The 17942-nt window shown below is 54.7% G+C and overlaps 2 protein-coding genes across 4 annotated transcripts in view; one reads left to right on the top strand and one right to left on the bottom strand.

The window, feature by feature from the left end:
- Positions 1–550: 550 nt before the first annotated feature.
- On the top strand, positions 551–11227 carry ARFGAP2 (ARF GTPase activating protein 2). Of its 3 annotated transcripts, XR_006777582.2 has the most exons (18): positions 551–761; positions 929–1047; positions 1614–1686; positions 2205–2336; positions 2424–2504; positions 3345–3426; positions 3725–3781; positions 4485–4526; positions 4903–4955; positions 5418–5554; positions 5657–5788; positions 7592–7720; positions 7801–7935; positions 8931–9057; positions 9218–9311; positions 9430–9548; positions 10000–10340; positions 10702–11227. XR_006777582.2 is itself a non-coding variant. In XM_045786548.2 (17 exons), the coding sequence occupies exons 1-17, from the start codon at positions 690–692 to the stop codon at positions 10018–10020; spliced, it is 1605 nt and encodes a 534-aa protein (XP_045642504.1). In that variant the 5' UTR covers positions 551–689; the 3' UTR covers positions 10021–11227. The 3 variants fall into 3 exon arrangements, 2 of the variants coding, with proteins under 2 accessions (XP_045642504.1, XP_045642505.1); XM_045786548.2 differs by having other exon boundaries at positions 10000–11227; XM_045786549.2 differs by lacking the exon at positions 4485–4526 and having other exon boundaries at positions 552–761; positions 10000–11227.
- Positions 11228–12655: 1428 nt separating this feature from the next.
- CSTPP1 (centriolar satellite-associated tubulin polyglutamylase complex regulator 1) overlaps positions 12656–17942 on the bottom strand; it is a 180908-nt gene continuing 175621 nt past the window's right edge. Inside the window, exons 6-9 of the mRNA XM_045786554.2 lie at positions 17058–17253; positions 16289–16398; positions 13658–13721; positions 12656–13402 (exon numbers count right to left, since the gene is read on the bottom strand). Coding sequence (XP_045642510.2) covers positions 13228–13402; positions 13658–13721; positions 16289–16398; positions 17058–17253 — 545 coding nt within the window. The 3' untranslated portion in view covers positions 12656–13227. The remainder of the gene's footprint in view (positions 13403–13657; positions 13722–16288; positions 16399–17057; positions 17254–17942) is intronic.

Here is a 17942-nt window from a genome sequence, read left to right as displayed (position 1 = left end):
ATCTTTTCTGATAATCCACCCTCACCAGGCTGCAGAGGGCATCTGGAGGGAGGCACCGAGTGGGGAGGTCTGTGGGCCTAGAGTGTGTTATGGGCAAAGGTTTGCCAGCTTGGTATCTGCTCTGGGGATCTTAATCTGGGGTGGGAGGTACTCAAGATTGGGCTTGGTGTGAGCCCGCCGAGGTTGGAGGCTGGGTACTGAGTTCTGGGATGGACGGGAGCCCAGCCGGTTTGTCTTCCTGTTCATGCCGGTGGGACCAGGAGTGCTTGGTAGAACTGTTCATCATTACTCATCCCTCGGGAACTGGCCCCAGCTGAGGCCCCCGGCCACCTGCCCCGGGCCTCGCAGCCCTGGCCTTCTGGGAGGTCGCGCCACCTGCCGGGGGTGGCGGGGAGTCCGGGCGGCGCTCGCGCGAGGTTTGGGTCCGCCGGTGAGCCGTCGCTCCGCCCTGGCTGCGGATTGGCCCCGGCGAGGTGCGGCGTGGATCCTGCAACCATCGTAGAGTCCCGGGCTGCCGCCGTCTGCGCTCCGGTTCCGCCGGCGGCTCATTGGTCCAGATCGGGACAAATCGCCCCACCCCTCGGCTGCCGAGGGCGCTGGTGGCGCTGATCCGGTGTCCCGCCTTCCCGGCCGCGGATTGGCCCGCAACAGGACCCGTCGGTCGCGCTGGTGTCTGGGAAGGAGAGAAAATGGCGGCGGAACCGAGCAAGACCGAAATCCAGACTCTTTTCAAGCGGCTTCGCGGGATTCCGACCAATAAGGTGCGCGAGCGGGAGGCGCGTGGGGTCCGGCGCTGGTGGAGACGGATTCTGTCTCCCTTGGGGCCTGAGGGAGGGAGAGAGGCGGACGTGGGCTGTTTCCTTGGCGTGTCTTCGCCCGGCCTCGACTCGGGGCCCCTGACCATTGGCTCATCGCCTCCTCCACCCAGGCCTGCTTCGACTGTGGCGCCAAGAATCCGAGTTGGGCCAGCATCACGTATGGTGTTTTCTTGTGCATTGACTGTTCTGGGGTGCACCGCTCCCTGGGCGTCCATCTCAGCTTCATCAGGTGGGGTCTTCTTGCGGCTGCTGTGCTGCTTCCCGGCTGGGGCTATGGGCTCATCAAGGGAGAGTGGCTGTCTCAACTGGACCACTTGGCCCGGGAGGGGTCCGGTGGTCGCCCGTGGGAGGGAGCCGCCTGTGTGGGCCCTTTGCCACACAGCCGGTTTGTGTCTGCCTATAGGTTAACATTGCCTTCTTTCCTGTTGGTTAAACTTGACACTGTGAGTATTAGTTTCAGGGGAAAAGTTAGCTGCATTGACCTTGTTGCTGATCTTTTTGGTCGAGTATGTCTGGAATGAGACTATGATCGTCCTTAAGGGGAAAGACAAATCCAAGCTTGAGTGCTTGAGAATTCGACCTCTTTTTGGATCTCAACAATAATTAGTAGTGTTTTGACCAGATAATTGAAGAGCAAATCTTTTACAGACCAGGTAGAGTGGAGGAAATAGGGTGGTGGCTGATTAATGTTTCCTGGGTGCCTACTGCAGCCCGAGGCCAAATGACAGGTATGGGTCTGCCAGGGAAGCGTCTCCTGATATCTGCTGGTGGGTGACATGCAGCCCTTGCACGCAGGTCCACAGAGTTGGATTTCAATTGGAACTGGTTCCAGCTGAGGTGTATGCAGGTCGGCGGAAATGCCAATGCGGTAAAGCTCCTTCTTACCATCCTCCCCACCCCCATTCTTCTGCCTGGGTACACTAATTTTACAGTGTCTTCCTAGGAGGCCCTGTCTTTCCTCTTTTCAGAGGATTTTCTGGTCTTTAGCAACACTGGACACTATTATCTAAACTTGGAAATTGGTTTTTCTTAAATGGGCTTCGGATTCAAACTAAACTGGACAGAAGTTCTTGGGGAAAGGCTAAAGGAGTTGGGGCCTCCACATTCATTCAGATCTTGTGAGCCTGGATGAGGATGGGCACCATGAGGATGGCATGCTATCTTCAGGCAGGGTTGAGTGAGGGCTGAGGGCCAGTCAGTCATAGCAGAGGATGGGAGGCCGTTTTTTTTGCAGGTGTTTCTGAGGATCTTTACCTCTGTGAAGAAAACTGCTGGTGTCAGTAGGTTGTATTTATCATGTATAAATAATAACCGGCTGTTACAAGGGGATGCCTCTTTTGCCCTGGGCAATCACCTGTAGCATGCTCGCTCTTCCTGGCTCTCCAGACAGCTTTCTTCCGCCAACACGGATGTACGGCCAGTGATGCCAACACCAAATATAATAGCCGAGCCGCCCAGATGTACCGGGAAAAGATCCGGCAGCTGGGGAGTGCAGCCTTGGCTAGGCATGGTACTGACGTAAGTGCCTGTTCCCCGGGGCTAAGGTAGTGGGGTGAGTGGGAATATTCAGAGCCCTGTGTTTCAAGGGTGTCTTCTTCCTTCTAGCTTTGGATAGACAATATGAGTAGTGCTCCCAGTCACTCCCCAGAGAAGAAGGACTCTGATTTCTTCACGGAACACACTCAAGTGAGTGCCCACAAGGAAAGTTTCACATGATTGTTGCTGGCAGGTGGCCTGCTTACCAGGCCAAGGCCTGTGATCATGTGGCTTGGAGTCCATTCACCTTGGTATGAGACCTCAGCCAGGGAATGTCTATGTCCCACTACTGGGTAGGCCCAGGGGTTTCCTCCTCCTATGAGTAGGTGTGCAGTGTGGCCCTCCTTAGGAACGGACGCCTATACACTGGGATAGTAGGGAGGAGGAGAAGCAGCTTCTTGAGAGCTCAAGAGGTGTCAGGAGCTCCAGGCAACTTTTCCTGGATTCTTTTCCCATGAGAAGGGTACTGTGGTTAGGGACAATGAAAGGGTTCCCTCCCCAGCAACGCGCCTCTGGCAGGAGGTTTCCTGTCTGCTGGAACTGGGTGCTGAAGTCAGACTTCTAGTTTGAATTCCTTCTCCTCTCCGTAGCATTTCTACGATGGTGGCCAAGTCACTTAACCTGTCAAATCCTGTGTCTCTAAAAGGGCTTCCGCTACCTCACAGGGTTTGTCATGATCATTAAGGGTATTTCTATGTGAAAAGCCTTTAGACTTGTGCTTGGCAGGTGGTAATAGTTGTTCGTTGTTGTGAAATTAGGGGAATGAGCTCTGGCTCAGAGTAAGTAGCGGAGGGGTGGAGGTGGCTGCGAATTCCCTGTTTCTTTCTTCCATCGTCAGTAGCAGCTATCCTTTTACTCACTAGCCTCCGGTCTTCTTTTCTCATGGGCTTGCAGGAGTGTCTCATACCCACAAGGTACCTGTGGGTTCTTGGCGCTCCTTGCCAGTAGGAGCGGCTCATCCAAGCTTCTGTGATCTGGCTTCTTTTTCAGCCCCCTGCCTGGAAAGTACCAGTCCCCGACCCAGCAGAGAACCAGCAGCTAGCCCCTTCTACAGAGATCAGTAGCCTGGCACGTGAGTTCAGTCCAGATTTCAACCAGGTGCCCTGGTGTTGGTAGAGGACTTGGGGCTAGGAAGGGGACACCTGGCCAAGGGGATTGGAGTGTGTGTGTGTGTGGGGGGGGGGTTCCTATATTTCTCGGTGGGCTAGGATTCATTTCAATCCCTTGGAAAAAGTGGTGGGCATTCCTTTTATCTTTTGGTGGCCTCAGCAGGCTGAAGAAAGCCAGTCCTTCCTACTCATCCCATCACTTAAGGGGAAGTCGCTGCAAGCTTTGTTCCTTGTACCTAACTCCTACCATTGCATCCACAGAGCCGGAGCACGGCCCCAACATGGACCTGCTTGGTACCTCACCCAAAGCCTCTCTGGGTCAGTATGCCACCTGGCAGGTGCAGACTCACTGGGAGAGGGTGGGCCTGCAGGGCTCTTTTCAGGTCTGCTCTTGCCTGGTCACGTGGACTGAGGCCCCAGGAGACTGAGCATCTGACCTCTCTGGAGTCAGGACTGGGATTGAGTTTATGACTGCAGAATTAACTGCAAGAACTTTAGAACCAGGCCCTTGGAATTGATAAACCTGGTAGCTGGTAGCAGACCCCCAAGGCCTGGGGTCTGCCTCTGAATGTGGAGCTGGGTCTAGCCAAAGGGTGGGGAGGCCAATATGAGACAGGACACCTAACCCTGGAGTCTGTGGCAAGATTGGCCTTTCTGGTCTATTTCATGGGATGGGGGTACAGCTTTCACAGCTGGAGGCAACACTGTCCTTTCTCAGCCTATCTCTGGCCTTTTAGTTCTTTTTTTCTTTTCTTTTTTTTCACTTTCCTTAGTGTTCTTTAGTTTTGATTCAGCATTAGAACTGTGTGTTTGCTGACCTTGGTTGTTCTGTTGACCCTTGGGGGTTGGGGCAGGAAGCTAGTAGAATGACTGTAAAACTGAGCCCATGCAAAGGATGGCATGGCTTGGTCTAAAGTGAAGCTCTTTAGAGGCCTCTGGGAATAACTTTGGCCTCTGGGCTTGGGAGCTATATGGAGGCTCTGGGGTGGGCCCCTTGTTAGCCATAAGTCTTTCTCTCTAGAGTCCATGTGTCTGTCACCTAAAGGGGTCCTCCCTGCCAGAGGTAACCAACAGCTGCTTGGGCAGCCCAGCCCCTTGCATGTCAGCTCCCTGCTGTAGGAGCTGAGGCTGGTATTTAACATCTGCCCCCTGCCTAGTAGTCTTCGTGTTGGTTCAGGGACTGTGATGGTCTCTGGTGCTTTGGGTCTAGGTTCTTGTCTTAGTCTGCTGGGAGTCAGGAGCCTCGCCTAACCATGTCTGTCTTTGGCTTGGACTCTGCCAATGCCATTGGTTGGAACTGGTGGGTGGCAGCCTTGCCTTCCTCTGCCTGAAGCTGTTCTTTGTGGAAGCTCTTGCCAAGAAGCTGCATGATATGGAATGAGCCGCTGCCGCTGACCTTCCTTTGTCTCCACTCATGCCCTATCCTCTTTCTCACTCAGAACCGAGAACCTCCCTCATCGGCAAGAAGAAGCCGGCAGCAGCTAAGAAAGGGGTAGGTGGAGGGAGGCAGTATGGTAATGGTTAGGAGCTGGGTATCGGGCAGCCTGGATGCCCCCCTTGACCCTGCCACTTACTGGCTCTGTGACTTTGGCAAAGGTACTTTTCTGAACCCTGTCTATGAAAGGGCTGTCAAGATGCCTGTCTTTAAGGGGCTCCTGGGAAGAGTCAGTGCGATTATGTACACCGAGGGCCTGGCACAGCCCGGTCCTGGTCAGCATTGCCTGCTGTTTGCAGGCCCGAACCCCTGCTGGCATTGTGTGAGCCACCTCATGCCCAGCTCCAGCAGAACCACTCTTCTCCCTCTTGACCATGCTGGTTGGGCTCCCTATTTTTTACCCTAAACGTTAAGAAGGAATGCTTCCTTTGGGGGTGTGGCTAGAGGATCCGTACTTGGGAGGGAACAGAAGACACTGTGGCTGTTGGTAAGGCCCCCATCCCATCATTCTCCTCCCAGCTGGGTGCCAAGAAAGGCCTAGGGGCCCAGAAGGTGAGCAGTCAGAGCTTCAGTGAGATCGAGCGGCAGGCCCAGGTGGCAGAGAAGCTCCGTGAGCAGCAGGCAGCTGATGCCAAGAAGCAGGCCGAGGAGTCCATGTGAGTGTTTGCCCAAGGGGCCCCGGCTCACGTGGGGTTGGGTGGGCAGGTAGGACAGGTCAGGATGTGAGCTGGCCTCCTGACAGGTTTATTCCTTTCAAGGGTTGCTTCTATGCGCCTGGCCTACCAGGAGCTCCAGATTGACCGGAAGAAGGAGGAGAAGAAGCTACAGAATCTGGAAGGGAAGAAGCGAGAACAGGCGGAGAGGTTGGGCATGGGCTTGGTGTCCCGCAGGTGAGACTCAGCTCTGGGGTGTGGCAGGGAAATGCCAGTGTTCTCCTGGGAGCCGCTGCGGATTCCTCCCAGCAGCTTGGGTTTTGAGGCTTAGTCTTCCTCCAAGGCTGAACAGATAGATAGATGGCTTTGCTCATTGTCTTAAAGTGCCGAGTATAGTGCTTGTCACAGAGTAGGTATGGGCTTACCGTGTTTGTTAAATGAAAGAAACATAGTATTGGGTGCTTTCTCGAGCTACTCAAGAGGGTAGGCTGCTGTTGCTCAATGGGGGTGCTAACCACACTTTGGTGGGACAGTTCTTTATCTTTTAAGATCTCCCTGAGAATTGCAAGACTCTCAGCATCCCTAATCCTTGTCCACTAAATGTCACTGCTGCCAGGCACGCCAACACCCAGAAATGCCCCTAGAACAAATGCCCTTTGGCATTGACAGTGTCCTTCCTGTTTCAGGACTACTGCGCTTATGTTGCCATGGTTTTCTTGAAAACAAAACAAGGACTGCAGACCGGTTCTCTTACGTATTTTGTTTGCTCTACACTAAGAGCTTCCCTCTAGAGATTTCAGTAACACTCGCCTCTTGAACTCTCTTAAAAACCAGAATATTGGACAACACCAGGTCCTGGGGTTGCTGTCTGGATTCCTGGTGAGAAGAGGCAGAGTTGAGCAGGTGGTACTAACTCTTGATGCCTCGCTTTCCTTCTCGGTCACTCTCCACAGAGGCATCTTAAGGGTTCATTTCACTAAACTTATTACAGAATATCTACAGCTTTTAGCTGGCAGAACCCTAAAGAGTGAATATTTTATGGTAGGGTTTTAAATAGGGTAGGCTGGGTTTAAGTTAAAGTTTCTACTGCCCCACGAAAAAGAACCAACCAGCTGAAAAAATTGTTCAGGCGCTTTCACCCAGTAATTCCTGTGACCGAAACAGGGAAAGGGAGGAGACCTAAAGTCCTTTCTGGGATTAAAATGTGATGTTCCCCCGATTAGCTGTGGGTTACACAAGTAGCACATGGACGGAAATGGAGTTGCTTAAATCTGGCTGGCACGTGTTCTGAAAAGATTCAGCAGAAACAGCCAGCCTTATCAATTCTTTCAGAGAAATAGAGGAGAAAGGCCCAAAATATTGAATTTGGAATCAATAGTTCTCTATGTTCAAACTCTAGTTGTGCCAGTTACGAGATCTGTGGGCTTTAGGCAAGTTGCTGCATTGCTCGGAGTTCATTTTCTCACCTGTAAAAATACCTAGTCCTACCTCCTGCGCGGGACTGCCATAGTCAGTGAGGCCACGGCGGAGCTCGCTAGCCCGCTGTAGCCAGGGTTGCTGTCCAGTATTCCGGTTTTTAAGAGACATCAAAACTCTAGAATTCCTGCTTTGATACCATCAGACTCCTTTCCCTGGTTCTGGGGTATTTTGTATCTTTTCCATGTGAAAGTGTCCGTCTTGGCAAAGGTTATGGCTCCCGGTGCAGCAAGTCTGTAGAGTTGTTTTTAAGGACCAAGAGCACTACCATTTGGTGCACATCATTATTAAAATAAGAGGCAAACGAACAGTCCTTTGCCAGGGAAGCCCTGCTTTGAGAAAACAAAGCTGATGTGCTGACAGTTGCGGGGTGCTCTGGCTCCGCGGGGCTCCCGGCACTCCCTGCAGGGTCTGGCCCAGCCCTGGGCGCAGGCCCAGGGAGAAGGCTCTGGGTGGGGCCGGGTGAGAGAGAACCCCAAGCTCTGCCAGCAGCGGGGCATCGTCTCTGGTGCGGCGACACCACTGCTCACAGCCGCTCTCGGGCGGCTCTGCTTGTTTCCACAGCTCCGTGTCTCACTCGGTGCTGTCTGAGATGCAGGTGATCGAGCAGGAAACCCCTGTGAGCGCAAAGTCCTCCCGCTCGCAGCTCGACTTGTTTGATGATGTTGGTACTTTCGCCTCGGGACCCCCAAAGTAAGGCTGTTTTTGGGGGTGCAGACTTGGCCACCGTGCTCCTCATCAAGGTTTTCTAAGCTCCTGTGCTGTCTCACCAGGTACAAGGACAACCCCTTCTCCTTGGGGGAAAGTTTCGGTTCCCGCTGGGATACGGATGCCACCTGGGGTATGGACCGGTTGGAGGAGAAGGAGCCAGAAGTGACCATCTCAAGCATCCGGCCTATTTCAGAAAGGTGGAGTGGGCTAGGGCAGCACGGTCCGGCAGGATTTTCCTGGCACGGGAACATTCTGTGTACCTGCCCTGTCCAGTGTGGCGGCCACTAAGTCTGTGCCTCCTGAGCTCTCCACACGTGGCCGGTGCAGCTGAGGGACTGGAGCTTTAATTTCGTATTAGTAAGTGTAGCCACACGCGGCTGGTGGCTGTCAGACGAGGTGGTGCGGGCATCGGCTTTGGGTTGAGCTGCGCCTTATCATCACGGAAGGTGTAGCAGCCGCTTTGTTCGAGGTCTGTTTCTCTGGCAGGAGGGGCCTGATTTCATGCTCCAGTCCTGACCACCCAGGAGTTATGTGTCTCTGGTCACCGTGTTACTTGTTTTTTTTTTTTTTTAAAGCTCATTTTATGTTAATCTGGGCAATATTCAACTGATAAATGACCGAATCATTTGTGAAATGGGGACATAAGTAATGACTTCACACAGTCCCTGGAAGGATTAAATGTAACGAAACTTAGAAAGCACCTAGCCCAGGGTCTGTGCATGTCGGCGGGAGGTAGGAGTGACTGACACTTTTACATCCACACTGGGATGCTTTTGAGAGTGAAAATGCCAGGAGAGTAGATACGAATTCAGGCAGGCAGAGACCTATGGTCACCCTAGTGTTAGTCCAGTTGTCACTCGGAGGAGACCGGCCGTAGTGATGTTCTGACACCCTAGACTTTGCTGAAGCTCTAGAGGTTTGGCACGGGAGACTAGGCCCCTCGAGACCATGTGTCTGCGCTCCCTGGTGGAGGCACCGTAAGCTCTCTGGTGCCCGGACTCGGTGGGGAGGAGAGGGACCTCGTCCAGGGAAGAGGGTCTATGAGTCCCAGAGCCATAGCCAGACGGGGCCGTAGCGAGCTGCCCCAGAAGGCCGCTGGCACTTTTCTCAGGCTCTGTTAGTAACGGGGTTGGTACTACTAGGCTCTGATAGTAATGGGAAGGATCAGAGGTATCCCACACCCACCCCTCAGAGTCACAAACAGAAGGGAGGTGGAAAGCCGGAGCTCAGGCCTCGAGTCCAGTGAAGCGCGCCAGAAATTCGCAGGAGCCAAAGCCATCTCATCGGACATGTTCTTCGGGCGGGAGGTGGACGCAGAGGTAAGGAGAGTTGTCTGTCCTGAGCCTGGAGGCAGCAGGTGGCATGGGGGCTTCCTCCTTGCCACTGCTTTGGGCTTTAGCACCAGGGTGTCTCGGCTGATAAGGAGTGTTGGAGTCGTCGGCCAAGAGATCCCCAGGCATTCCCCTTTCTTCACCACAGCATGAAGCCCGGTCTCGCCTCCAGCAGCTGTCGGGTAGTAGTGCCATCAGCTCTTCTGACCTCTTCGGGGACGTGGATGGAGCTCATGGAGCAGGTAGGGCCGCGAGGGTAAGGTGCACACTGGCACGGCCTGTGAGCAGAGCTGGAAGACCCCGTGGGCTGGGAGGGGCTGCCCACAGGGCTCTGAGCCCCCCTTTCCCTTGCTGTTACAGGTAGCGTATCACTGGGCAATGTGCTCCCCACAGCTGACATTGCCCAGTTTAAGCAGGGTGTCAAGTCTGTGGCTGGGAAGATGGCTGTGCTGGCCAATGGAGTGATGAATTCTTTGCAGGTGAGGCTGGGCCTCTTTGGCCTGGGGCAGGAGGGTGAAGCAGTAGAGAGTAGTCATTGGAGGCTGGCCTTCACCACTTCAGGCACTGCTACTGGCTAGCTTCCGAGCCCGAAAGAGAGCTTTTTCTTTTCCTGGAAGGGCCGCTTCTTTCCTTCGAGCTGGGTGCCGGGGCTGGGCCGCTCCCTAAGAGGATGCCATGTCTGCACTGATTTCTCCAGTCTTGTCACCTTCCCTCTCTTTCTCCTTCCTCCCTGGCTTCACGATTGGGCAGGGCTTCCCCCTTGGGATCTGGCCACAACCCCTTCCCTGAGTCATAACAACATGTAAAACTATGTCTGCTATAGTGAGATTGAAGCCCGATTCCCCGGAGTACCCCAGTCCTGCAGGGGTGTGGTGGGGGTTGCTGCTGCAGGTGAGAGACTTGACTTTGTGTTTTCTCCCCCATGTCCAGGATCGCTATGGTTCCTACTGATCCGGGCGCCATGGCTCAAGCATATGGTGGCAACAGCAGCAAAACCCCCATGACTTCAAGGCCAGGGGCGCTTGTCTTGTGGAAGCTGGGGAGGAATTGTTACTTTATATGTGTTGTGTGTGAGTGGGGTGGCCTTTGAGGATCTCGGGTAAGGGGGATGGGCGGTTCTAGCCTTGACCTCTGCCCGTAGACTGAGCCCTGTATTCTCCTCCCCTCACGGCCCCTGGCCCGTGTGCTAGATTACTGTCCTCTGATCCTGCCCCCCAAGCTGCTGCTCCCTTGTTCTGCCGCACTGGGAGCGAAGGGAGGAGTTCCCTCAGGTGGGCTGCTTCTGGGTCCAGCCTTTCCCCAAGTAGGGAAAGTGAGACGTATCAGGCTTTTTTGCCAGCTCTAGGATCCTTCCAGGTTGGCTGGGGCTTGGCCCCCGTCCTCTGGAACCCGTGGGCAGGTCTAGAAAGAGTTGTGCTGTAGACCAGCCCCCGGAGGAGGGGAGGCTCTGGACTTGCTGCTGTTGCTGCTCCTGTGGCGGCCTCTGGGTGCTGGGAGATGGCAGGGGAGGGGAAGCACCTTCGTCTGGGCCTTACTAAGGGCTAGAAACTTTACCCGGTACCTAAAGGTTTCATTTGGGATCAGACTGGAGGCCCGAGTGATCTTCTCCTGTCTCACCACCCCTTTTTACAGTGATCACTTGAGGGATACTTCTGAGTGTCTCGGAGTCCTTCCATACCATCCATTGTGGAGCACAGGACCCTCTGTCCCTTCATCCCCTGCTTGGTGGCCATGGTGGGTCTCATCTGTCCTAGGCCCTGCTCTGGATGCTGTGAGTGTAATGCTGGCCAAGGAAGCAGAGGACATGAGGGACAGAAACAGGCTCTTGGGGCTCAACTTTCTTCTGTATCATCCTGGGCTTGGGGGGGGGCCCTGGACAGCACCCCCCAGTGAGAGCTTGACCCACCTACAGAGTTGCAGGCCTCGCCGCCAGGCCACGCACTGTGTCATCCTTGGTGCCATCTCCCCCTGCTGTGCCGCCAGTCTGGGCCCACCCTGCCCACTGTGGGGTGGGGGTAGGGCTCCCAAGCAACACAGACCATTCTTCCCTTGTCCCCCCCCCCCCAGAGGGACTTGACTTTCTTTCTGGACTGTTTGTATTGAAACAGAGTGGTGTCAAATAAAGCCTTGACAGGGCCGTGGGCCGCTGTTGGTCTGAGTGAAGTGTCCTTTCTGGATCCTGCCTCCCTGCCCAGTGTAGGCCCCTGGCCTCACTCTCTGGGCTCCCACCGATACGGGTAGGGCGATGACGCTGAAGCTGAGGCCATGCTCTCCGGGGCCTCCAGCGTGTCTCTTCTCTGAAAGCCGAAGGCCCCTGGCTCCTCGGCCCTGTGCTGCCGCGAGGTCCGGTGTAGCCTCGACCTCACCACCCTGTTGCACGCGGAGGAAAGAGCTGGTATTAGTTGGCCCTTTCGCTCCTCCAGTGAGCCATACTGCTGTGGGCAGGCGAGCAACCTAGCAGCCCTGTACCTCATCCCAGTAGGAGGCTTGACTGGGGTGTGTTTCTCAGGGGAGTTTAAGGACAAATGAAATCTGCAGCCTTAATGGAAGCCTTTTAAATACAAAAAGAAAGGATGTATGTGTGTGTAGAATTCCCTAGCTTGGTTAACCTTTTCCCCCAGTAGGGGCTCCTGGAATATATTTGGCACCTTAGGGGTCCTCAGGGTACAGGGGCAAACCACTGGTCTGGGAGATGTATGATTAGAAAGAGGCAGAGGGGCCGCGGGACTCTAAGCCATTGATTTCCAAAGTGTGGGTCTGGGCCTTCCAGCTCTGGAATCATCTGGAGTGTTCATACTGCAGATTTCTGTGCCCACCCCTCCAAGCCAGAACTTGGTCAGTTGTGTAGTAAACTAGCTCCCCAGGTGATTCGGATGCCCCCCAGGATCTCCACCCTGCTGTCAGTCAGCCAGAGGCTGGAGATGGTGGTGGGCCTGGAGAGTTCACAGGACTTGCAGCTTCCAGGCCCGGCCTGGCTCTGCAGGGCTTTGGGAGCCCGTTCCTGAAACTATTCCAGGGGACGCTGGTCTGGGCAGAGAGGAGCCCAGGAAAATGGGTGTGCCCAGTGTGGTGACCCCCACCTTAGAAGGCAGCCTGTTCTGCTTGGGTCCCTGGGGGGCTTTTACTTTCTGGACAACCGCTGGCCAACTCAAGGAAGTTGACCACCGGTCCTTACCTTCCTCCAGTCTTGGCTGGAAGCTTGTCTTCCTCAGGCCCGTCATTCACAGCTGCATCCCCACTGCCCCAACCCGGAGCTTAGCAAACATTTAATGAAACTCTGGCTAGAAAAGACTGCAGTGCTAACCCTTTGGGGCCAGGGTCTTTAGAGTTAGGGGAACCTGGCCTTGAACCCTCTGAACTTGTTTTCTGAAGGCTCATTCCAGCTGAAAGCGCCTTTGAAAGCCTGCTGTCCTGTGCAGGAGGGGAGTCCCTCTTGGCGCATTTTCTGAGGTTGGTCTCCAGGCTTGAGTGGTCCCCTGGCCCCTACCTCCCAGTCCTGCCAGAAAAGTTGGGACTCAGCACCAAAAACACAAACTCTCCCCTTCCCTTTACGCCCTCCTCCGTCTAGTGGCTTTTGATTCACCACTTACCAGATACAAGGGACTTTATTCATTTAACATATTGAACTGTTAGACACAGAGGGGACTTGGAGCAGTTTTTGAAAGTGGACTTGTCTTCTTGCCTACCCTTCATCCTATCATGCTAGTGGCTCTTCCTCCAGCAGAAGGCCACTGGGTTTGTGTCCACCCTATATTTGCACCACAGGCGTCGCCCTTGACCATGCAAGGCCCTGCACCGTTATTCATGGTCTCCTCTTCCTAGAATTACTGTGAGGAGATCACCCTTACGTGGTGGGGACTGTCAGCAAGTCACCTTCCTGATTGCCTCCGCTCAGTCTGCTGTCAGCTTGGGGCCTGACTAAAGTGCAGAGGCTGACAGGGCCAAGGAGAGTAGGCTGTTACTTTCCAGAGTCACTGCTTGACTTGGCTGATGATACCGGAACCCCTCTGGCTGGTCTTTGGGCTTGGCCTGTTATTCAGGCTTTTCACCAGCAGAGGGCAGCATGGCACAGGAGTGGGGGAGGAGGTTGGGTGGGAGTCCCAAGGGCCGGGTGGGAGCTGGATACAGGGGCGATGTGGACAGGACCCTTCAGATGCCTCAAGTCTCGGACTCGTCCGTCTCTTCAGTGGAGCCATCACTCTCTGCATCCACCTTGCGGGTGTGATGAAGGGGTCTCCAGGGAGAGCCAACCCGGGGAGGGGTCCGGGAAGGCAGGCAGCTGGCCTCTGGATTGGCAGGGGCCGAGTTGACCAGGCCTGGAACCTGGGCCAGCCTGAAGGAGGGAAGAAGCCCAGAGGGCAGCTAGATGCCTCCTGTCTAGAGACCAGGACCTCCATGTTCACTCTTGCATTTGGATGAAACCACGGGCTGTATTCCCAAAGGACTCGAAGAGAGGCTACCTCAGGCCTCTGCTGGAGCCCAAACCCTTCCCTGACTGACAATCGCGTGACCCACAACAGGGCACTGTCATGTCCAAGGGACGCATGGCCTTCCCCACAAGGGGGCAGCGTCACCCCCCAACACTTACAGCCGTTCCAGCTCCTCGTCCATGGCTGGGTCGTGCATCAGGTCCCCTTTGTCAGGCAAAGCTCCTATGAGATAATTGGGGGGCACAAACTTAATCTGAGCATCTTTCAGGCAGGCTCGTCAGACAGCCGCATCCCCAGCAGATGCCACCATGCCCCTCACCTTCACGTCTACCTGCTCTGCTGACCCTGGGAGGGCTCACCTGAAAGATCAGAGAAAGGGCTCTTTCTAAAAAAAAAAGTTTTGAGTACAGTGGACACACAATGTTCTATTAGTTTCAGGGGTACAACATAGTGGTTCACCATCTCTATATGTTACACCGTGCTCACCATCTGTCACCGTAAGACACTATTACAATGTCATGGATGATAATCTCTACGCTGTGCCTTTTATTCCCATGACTTGTTCATGGGGAAGAGCTCTTAAGAGAAGTTTTAAGAGGACTGTTATGGGGGCAGGAAGTTGTGGCTACTGCTAGATAAATTCAGTGAACTCATGCCTACCCTCTTCAGCTTGGGGTAGGATCCACAGCTATGAGACATCCCCACACCTCAAGGTCACTGCACACACAGGGTGATCTCCTTCCAAGACTGGGTGGTGGGTTGTAGGCTGGTGTGGGCTTGGGGGGTTCAGTTCCTTCCTTGAGGCCCCAGATACTGGGAGCCAGACACATAGAGTATGTCCACTTATCCCCCAAATCAGAAATTATCCAGTTTTGTGCCCCCCCCCAAATCAGAGGGAGCCAACTTTGGAGACAGTATGGTCAAAAATGCTGTCTCAGCTCCTCAGAGACTCTCTGAGGGGCGAGAAGAGCAGGCTGGGGCAGAATTAGACCCAACTCTTCTTCAGGGCAGGAGCCGCCAGGAGGGCAGCTGCCTCATCCCTGTGGCAGCAACTCTCTCTGAGCTGGTTTCCTCAGCTATAAACCAAAGGAAGTCATGCTGCGATACTGGGGAAAGGTGAGAGGAGACCCTCCTGGATTCTCCCTGGAGTTGTCAACAGTGGAGAGAAGGCGGAGCCGAAGTCTGCAGATAGGATTCTCACCAGCAGATTGTGACGGAAAAGGCTCGCTGGTGGTCAGAATGTGGATCTGGCAGCTAACAGTGCTGGTCTCTAGAAAGCCGCGATCTTAAACTTACCCATCTGGCTCTAGTTCAATTCCCTACTTTTCCAAAGTTTTTTCAGATGGTGCCTCCTGGCCCCTTTGGTCTTAGTGGTTTTCAAACTGCATTCCATGGAGCCCTCTCCTTTCGTGTGTGTGAGTGTCTGTGTGAGTGCCTTGAGGACTAAGGGAAAGGACAGCCCCTCTCCACAACTGGCTGCACCCCAAGTATCTCCAGGTCTCTATTCCATACCCTGGAGATGCGGGTGAGGGCAGAGGCTCCATCTCCCACTCCACCCAGCAGTCATGCTTGGTCAAAGCGGTGGACGCAGTGATCGCCCTTTTTAAAGGCCCTGGAAAAGTGAGGGCATGAGGTTGTCCAGGCTCTGACCCTATGCTAGTTAGCTTTTCCTTTTCCTTCCTGTGGGCTGACTGGTGGAAAGGAAGGGAGGGCGGTGAGTTACCGAGGTGTGAAAGGAAACCTAAGCCAGTCTCCACCCACTGCCCCCTTAACTCCTGACTTCTGGCTCCTATTTGCCTTTCTACTCTGGTCCAACCAGTGACCTTGGCGACACTTATTGAGGGGTCCCTAGACATGTGCATACCCCAAGCATCAGTTCAGAATAAGGAGGTTGCTAGGCAGCATCGTGCCTCAGTGGGCCTCAGTCAGTCCTGCTGGGGCTGGCGCTCTTGGGTGCATTCCCAGCGCGCTTTGTATCGTGAAAGATCTATGGCAACTTGGCCTACTATGGTTGGCATTTAAAGAATGTTAAATTTCCTTCCCTTGACCTCCTTCTCTCAACTGGGGGAAGGCTATGTGTTCTTTGGGACTCGGGAACCTGGGGCCTCAAGCACACCTGGATACCTCTGGAAGAGGGAGACGAATAACAAGCCCTCCAGCTCTGCTGGATGGTGGCCTAGTGGCTCTTCCCTTGGGAGAGCAGCAGGTGTGAGAGGGAGAAGAGCGGGGTGGGTGGAGAAGGCCAACCAGAGGAAGAAACGACAGACAGGAAAAACTGGGCCAGTGCAGGCCTCTCCCCTCATTTTTCACTCCTTTTCAGATTAATCAGTTTTCTTTTTTTTTTTCCAGCTGGGAATAAAGGCTGCCTTGGACACACCTTTGCCCTGCTTACAAATGGGATTCAGGTCTCTTTGATACATAATCTCCAAAGCCACTGAGTAAATAGCCCTGTGTCTGCCGAGCCTGCAGGCCACTCCCCGAAGCAGGGCTGGGGATTCTGTGGGGAGGCAGTGGGCACACCCCTGTCACCAAGAGGCTGCTTCATGTTGGGGCAGGGCCTTGGGTGGGGAAGGTTGTCCCTTCCCCCCAGAGTGTGAGAGGCCTAAGCCAGCACGGTCTTTGTTGTGCACGTTCTGGCTCCCTAGACCTCCGAGTCTGACCGTGAGAAGTCACAGTGGGGATGGTGATGCCCCCTCCTCCATGGGACCCTGTCTGCCAACAGCAGCTGCCTCCTACGTGGCTTTGTGCTGGAGGAGAGGGGAGGCTAGCCGTGGCCAGCTCTGGCTTACCTAGGGCTTGGTTGATTCCATGATGCTTTGAAAGAGCCACAAGGAATCCATAGAAGGTCAGTCTCTGAACGTTGCTTAGTACCTCCTTGACAAGTGCTGGGGGGGGACAGCTGGAAGGGAGAGTACAGAAGCCAGCTTCAAAGACCAGCAAGTCTGAGTGCCATCTTTTCATCCAGTCCTTCAGCCTTAGGAGGGTGCCCAAAGCCAGGACTGAGGAACCCTGTCTGCCCCAGGGGGCCCTAGACCCTGGGAGAGCATGGCAGAGCTCCAGAAGTAAGGCATTGACGGGGGACAGAAAGGTCTGGTATGTTCGCTAACCGGTGCTTTCAATTGGGTAGTGGGAGGAAGGGAATGGCGAAAAGGCAATGGGCGGCAGCCTGGCGTTGGAGGAAATGCAAACGGGCTGCTCTGTCTCTAAGGAGACCTTGTGCTGCACTGGACAGCTTCGCCCTCCCTTTCTGTCGAGTGAATTCTTTGTACAGTGAATGTTTTCCCCTTCTCTCTAAAAAGCCAAGGCCAATCTATCTCCTGGCAAGGAGAAGGGGGCCAAGCTGGTCATCTACAGCTGGTCTTACCACATGGAAGCATCCTCCCTAAGGAAGCCCCCTGGGAAGCCTTCCCATCAGCCACAGCCTGGTCTGGGCAGATGGCACCGTGCTTATTCATACCACAGCCGTCGAGGGCCCCGGGAGCCGTGGACCAATCAGAACATCTGTTCCAGAGCCAGCAGCCCAGTCCCCGGGGCTGAGGTGGGGCCTCCATTTCTCACCTGTACTTGTGCCGGTCACACAAGTTCTCCAGGCACTGGGAGAACAGCGAGGCCTCCACTCCCTCCAGCATGCTAGCCTCGCCCAAGGGAGGCCGCTGGCGGTGCTGCCCGCTGGATGACGTTGGCACAATCACGGTATTAGGGTTCTTGCCTGCCAACAGGTCCTGATAGATGGCGGCCACACTCTCCAGGAACTCTGCATAGTGTGATGGGGAAGGGGCACGGGTCAGGCAAGAAGGACACATGGGGTCCCTTGGCCGCATCCTCCCTTCTCTGTTAGCTCAGCACCCCACCAGCCTCAGTGCTCAGTGCATGGCGGCCTGGGAGCAGAAGCCCTCGACCTCATGGGACCAGTGCCCTCGGGAGCGGTGACACCACCGTGTGTGTTTCCACTCCAGCACCTCCTAGCCCAGGCAGATGCCCTATTCCCTACTTTCTGAGCACCCTGTACTCCTTTGTGTTTTGGGTATTTGCTGTGCCTTTTTGCCAGAGTGGAAGATTCTGAACAAAGGCAGGGGTCGTGCCTCGCCCCTCTTCCTGCCCCGTTATCTAGCACAGTGCTGGGCACACGTTAAGTGTTAGAAATATTTTTTAGAGCGTGAACGTGTGCACACTTGCACTGGTGAGCCCCATCTCACTTGTGAGGCCACCTGCCTCCCTGCCTCAAGAAAGCGTGGTGGAAGGCCAGCATGGAAGAGAAAGCCCCAAGTTGCTAACTTATTACATGTTTGAAAGGCAGGAGGGGAAGTTTCTCCCAGACGTAGCTGCTCCCTCTCAAGGGCCCAGGAGCTTCAGAGAAATGGGAAATAGATGCCTGCAGCCGCTAAGAGCAGGTGGCAAGACCCCAGGCTCCACCCCTGCCGGACCAGGCCCTTGTGCTGCCAT

Source organism: Ursus americanus, chromosome 24, assembly GCF_024610735.1.
Source record: "Ursus americanus isolate L20-20 chromosome 24, mUrsAme1.1.p, whole genome shotgun sequence".
Lineage (NCBI taxonomy): Eukaryota > Metazoa > Chordata > Mammalia > Carnivora > Ursidae > Ursus > Ursus americanus.
This window is presented reverse-complemented; position numbering and strand designations above follow the sequence as displayed.

What these genes read in the sequence shown, in the direction of transcription:
- ARFGAP2 (XM_045786548.2), top strand. Translation starts at nt 690, where the DNA reads ATGGCGGCGGAACCGAGCAAGACCGAAATCCAGACTCTTTTCAAGCGG. An exon ending in TTCGCCTCGGGACCCCCAAA is followed by an intron (nt 7,721 to 7,800) that starts GTAAGGCTGTTT and finishes CTGTCTCACCAG; the next exon opens with GTACAAGGACAACCCCTTCT. An exon ending in GAGTGATGAATTCTTTGCAG is followed by an intron (nt 9,549 to 9,999) that starts GTGAGGCTGGGC and finishes CCCCATGTCCAG; the next exon opens with GATCGCTATGGTTCCTACTG.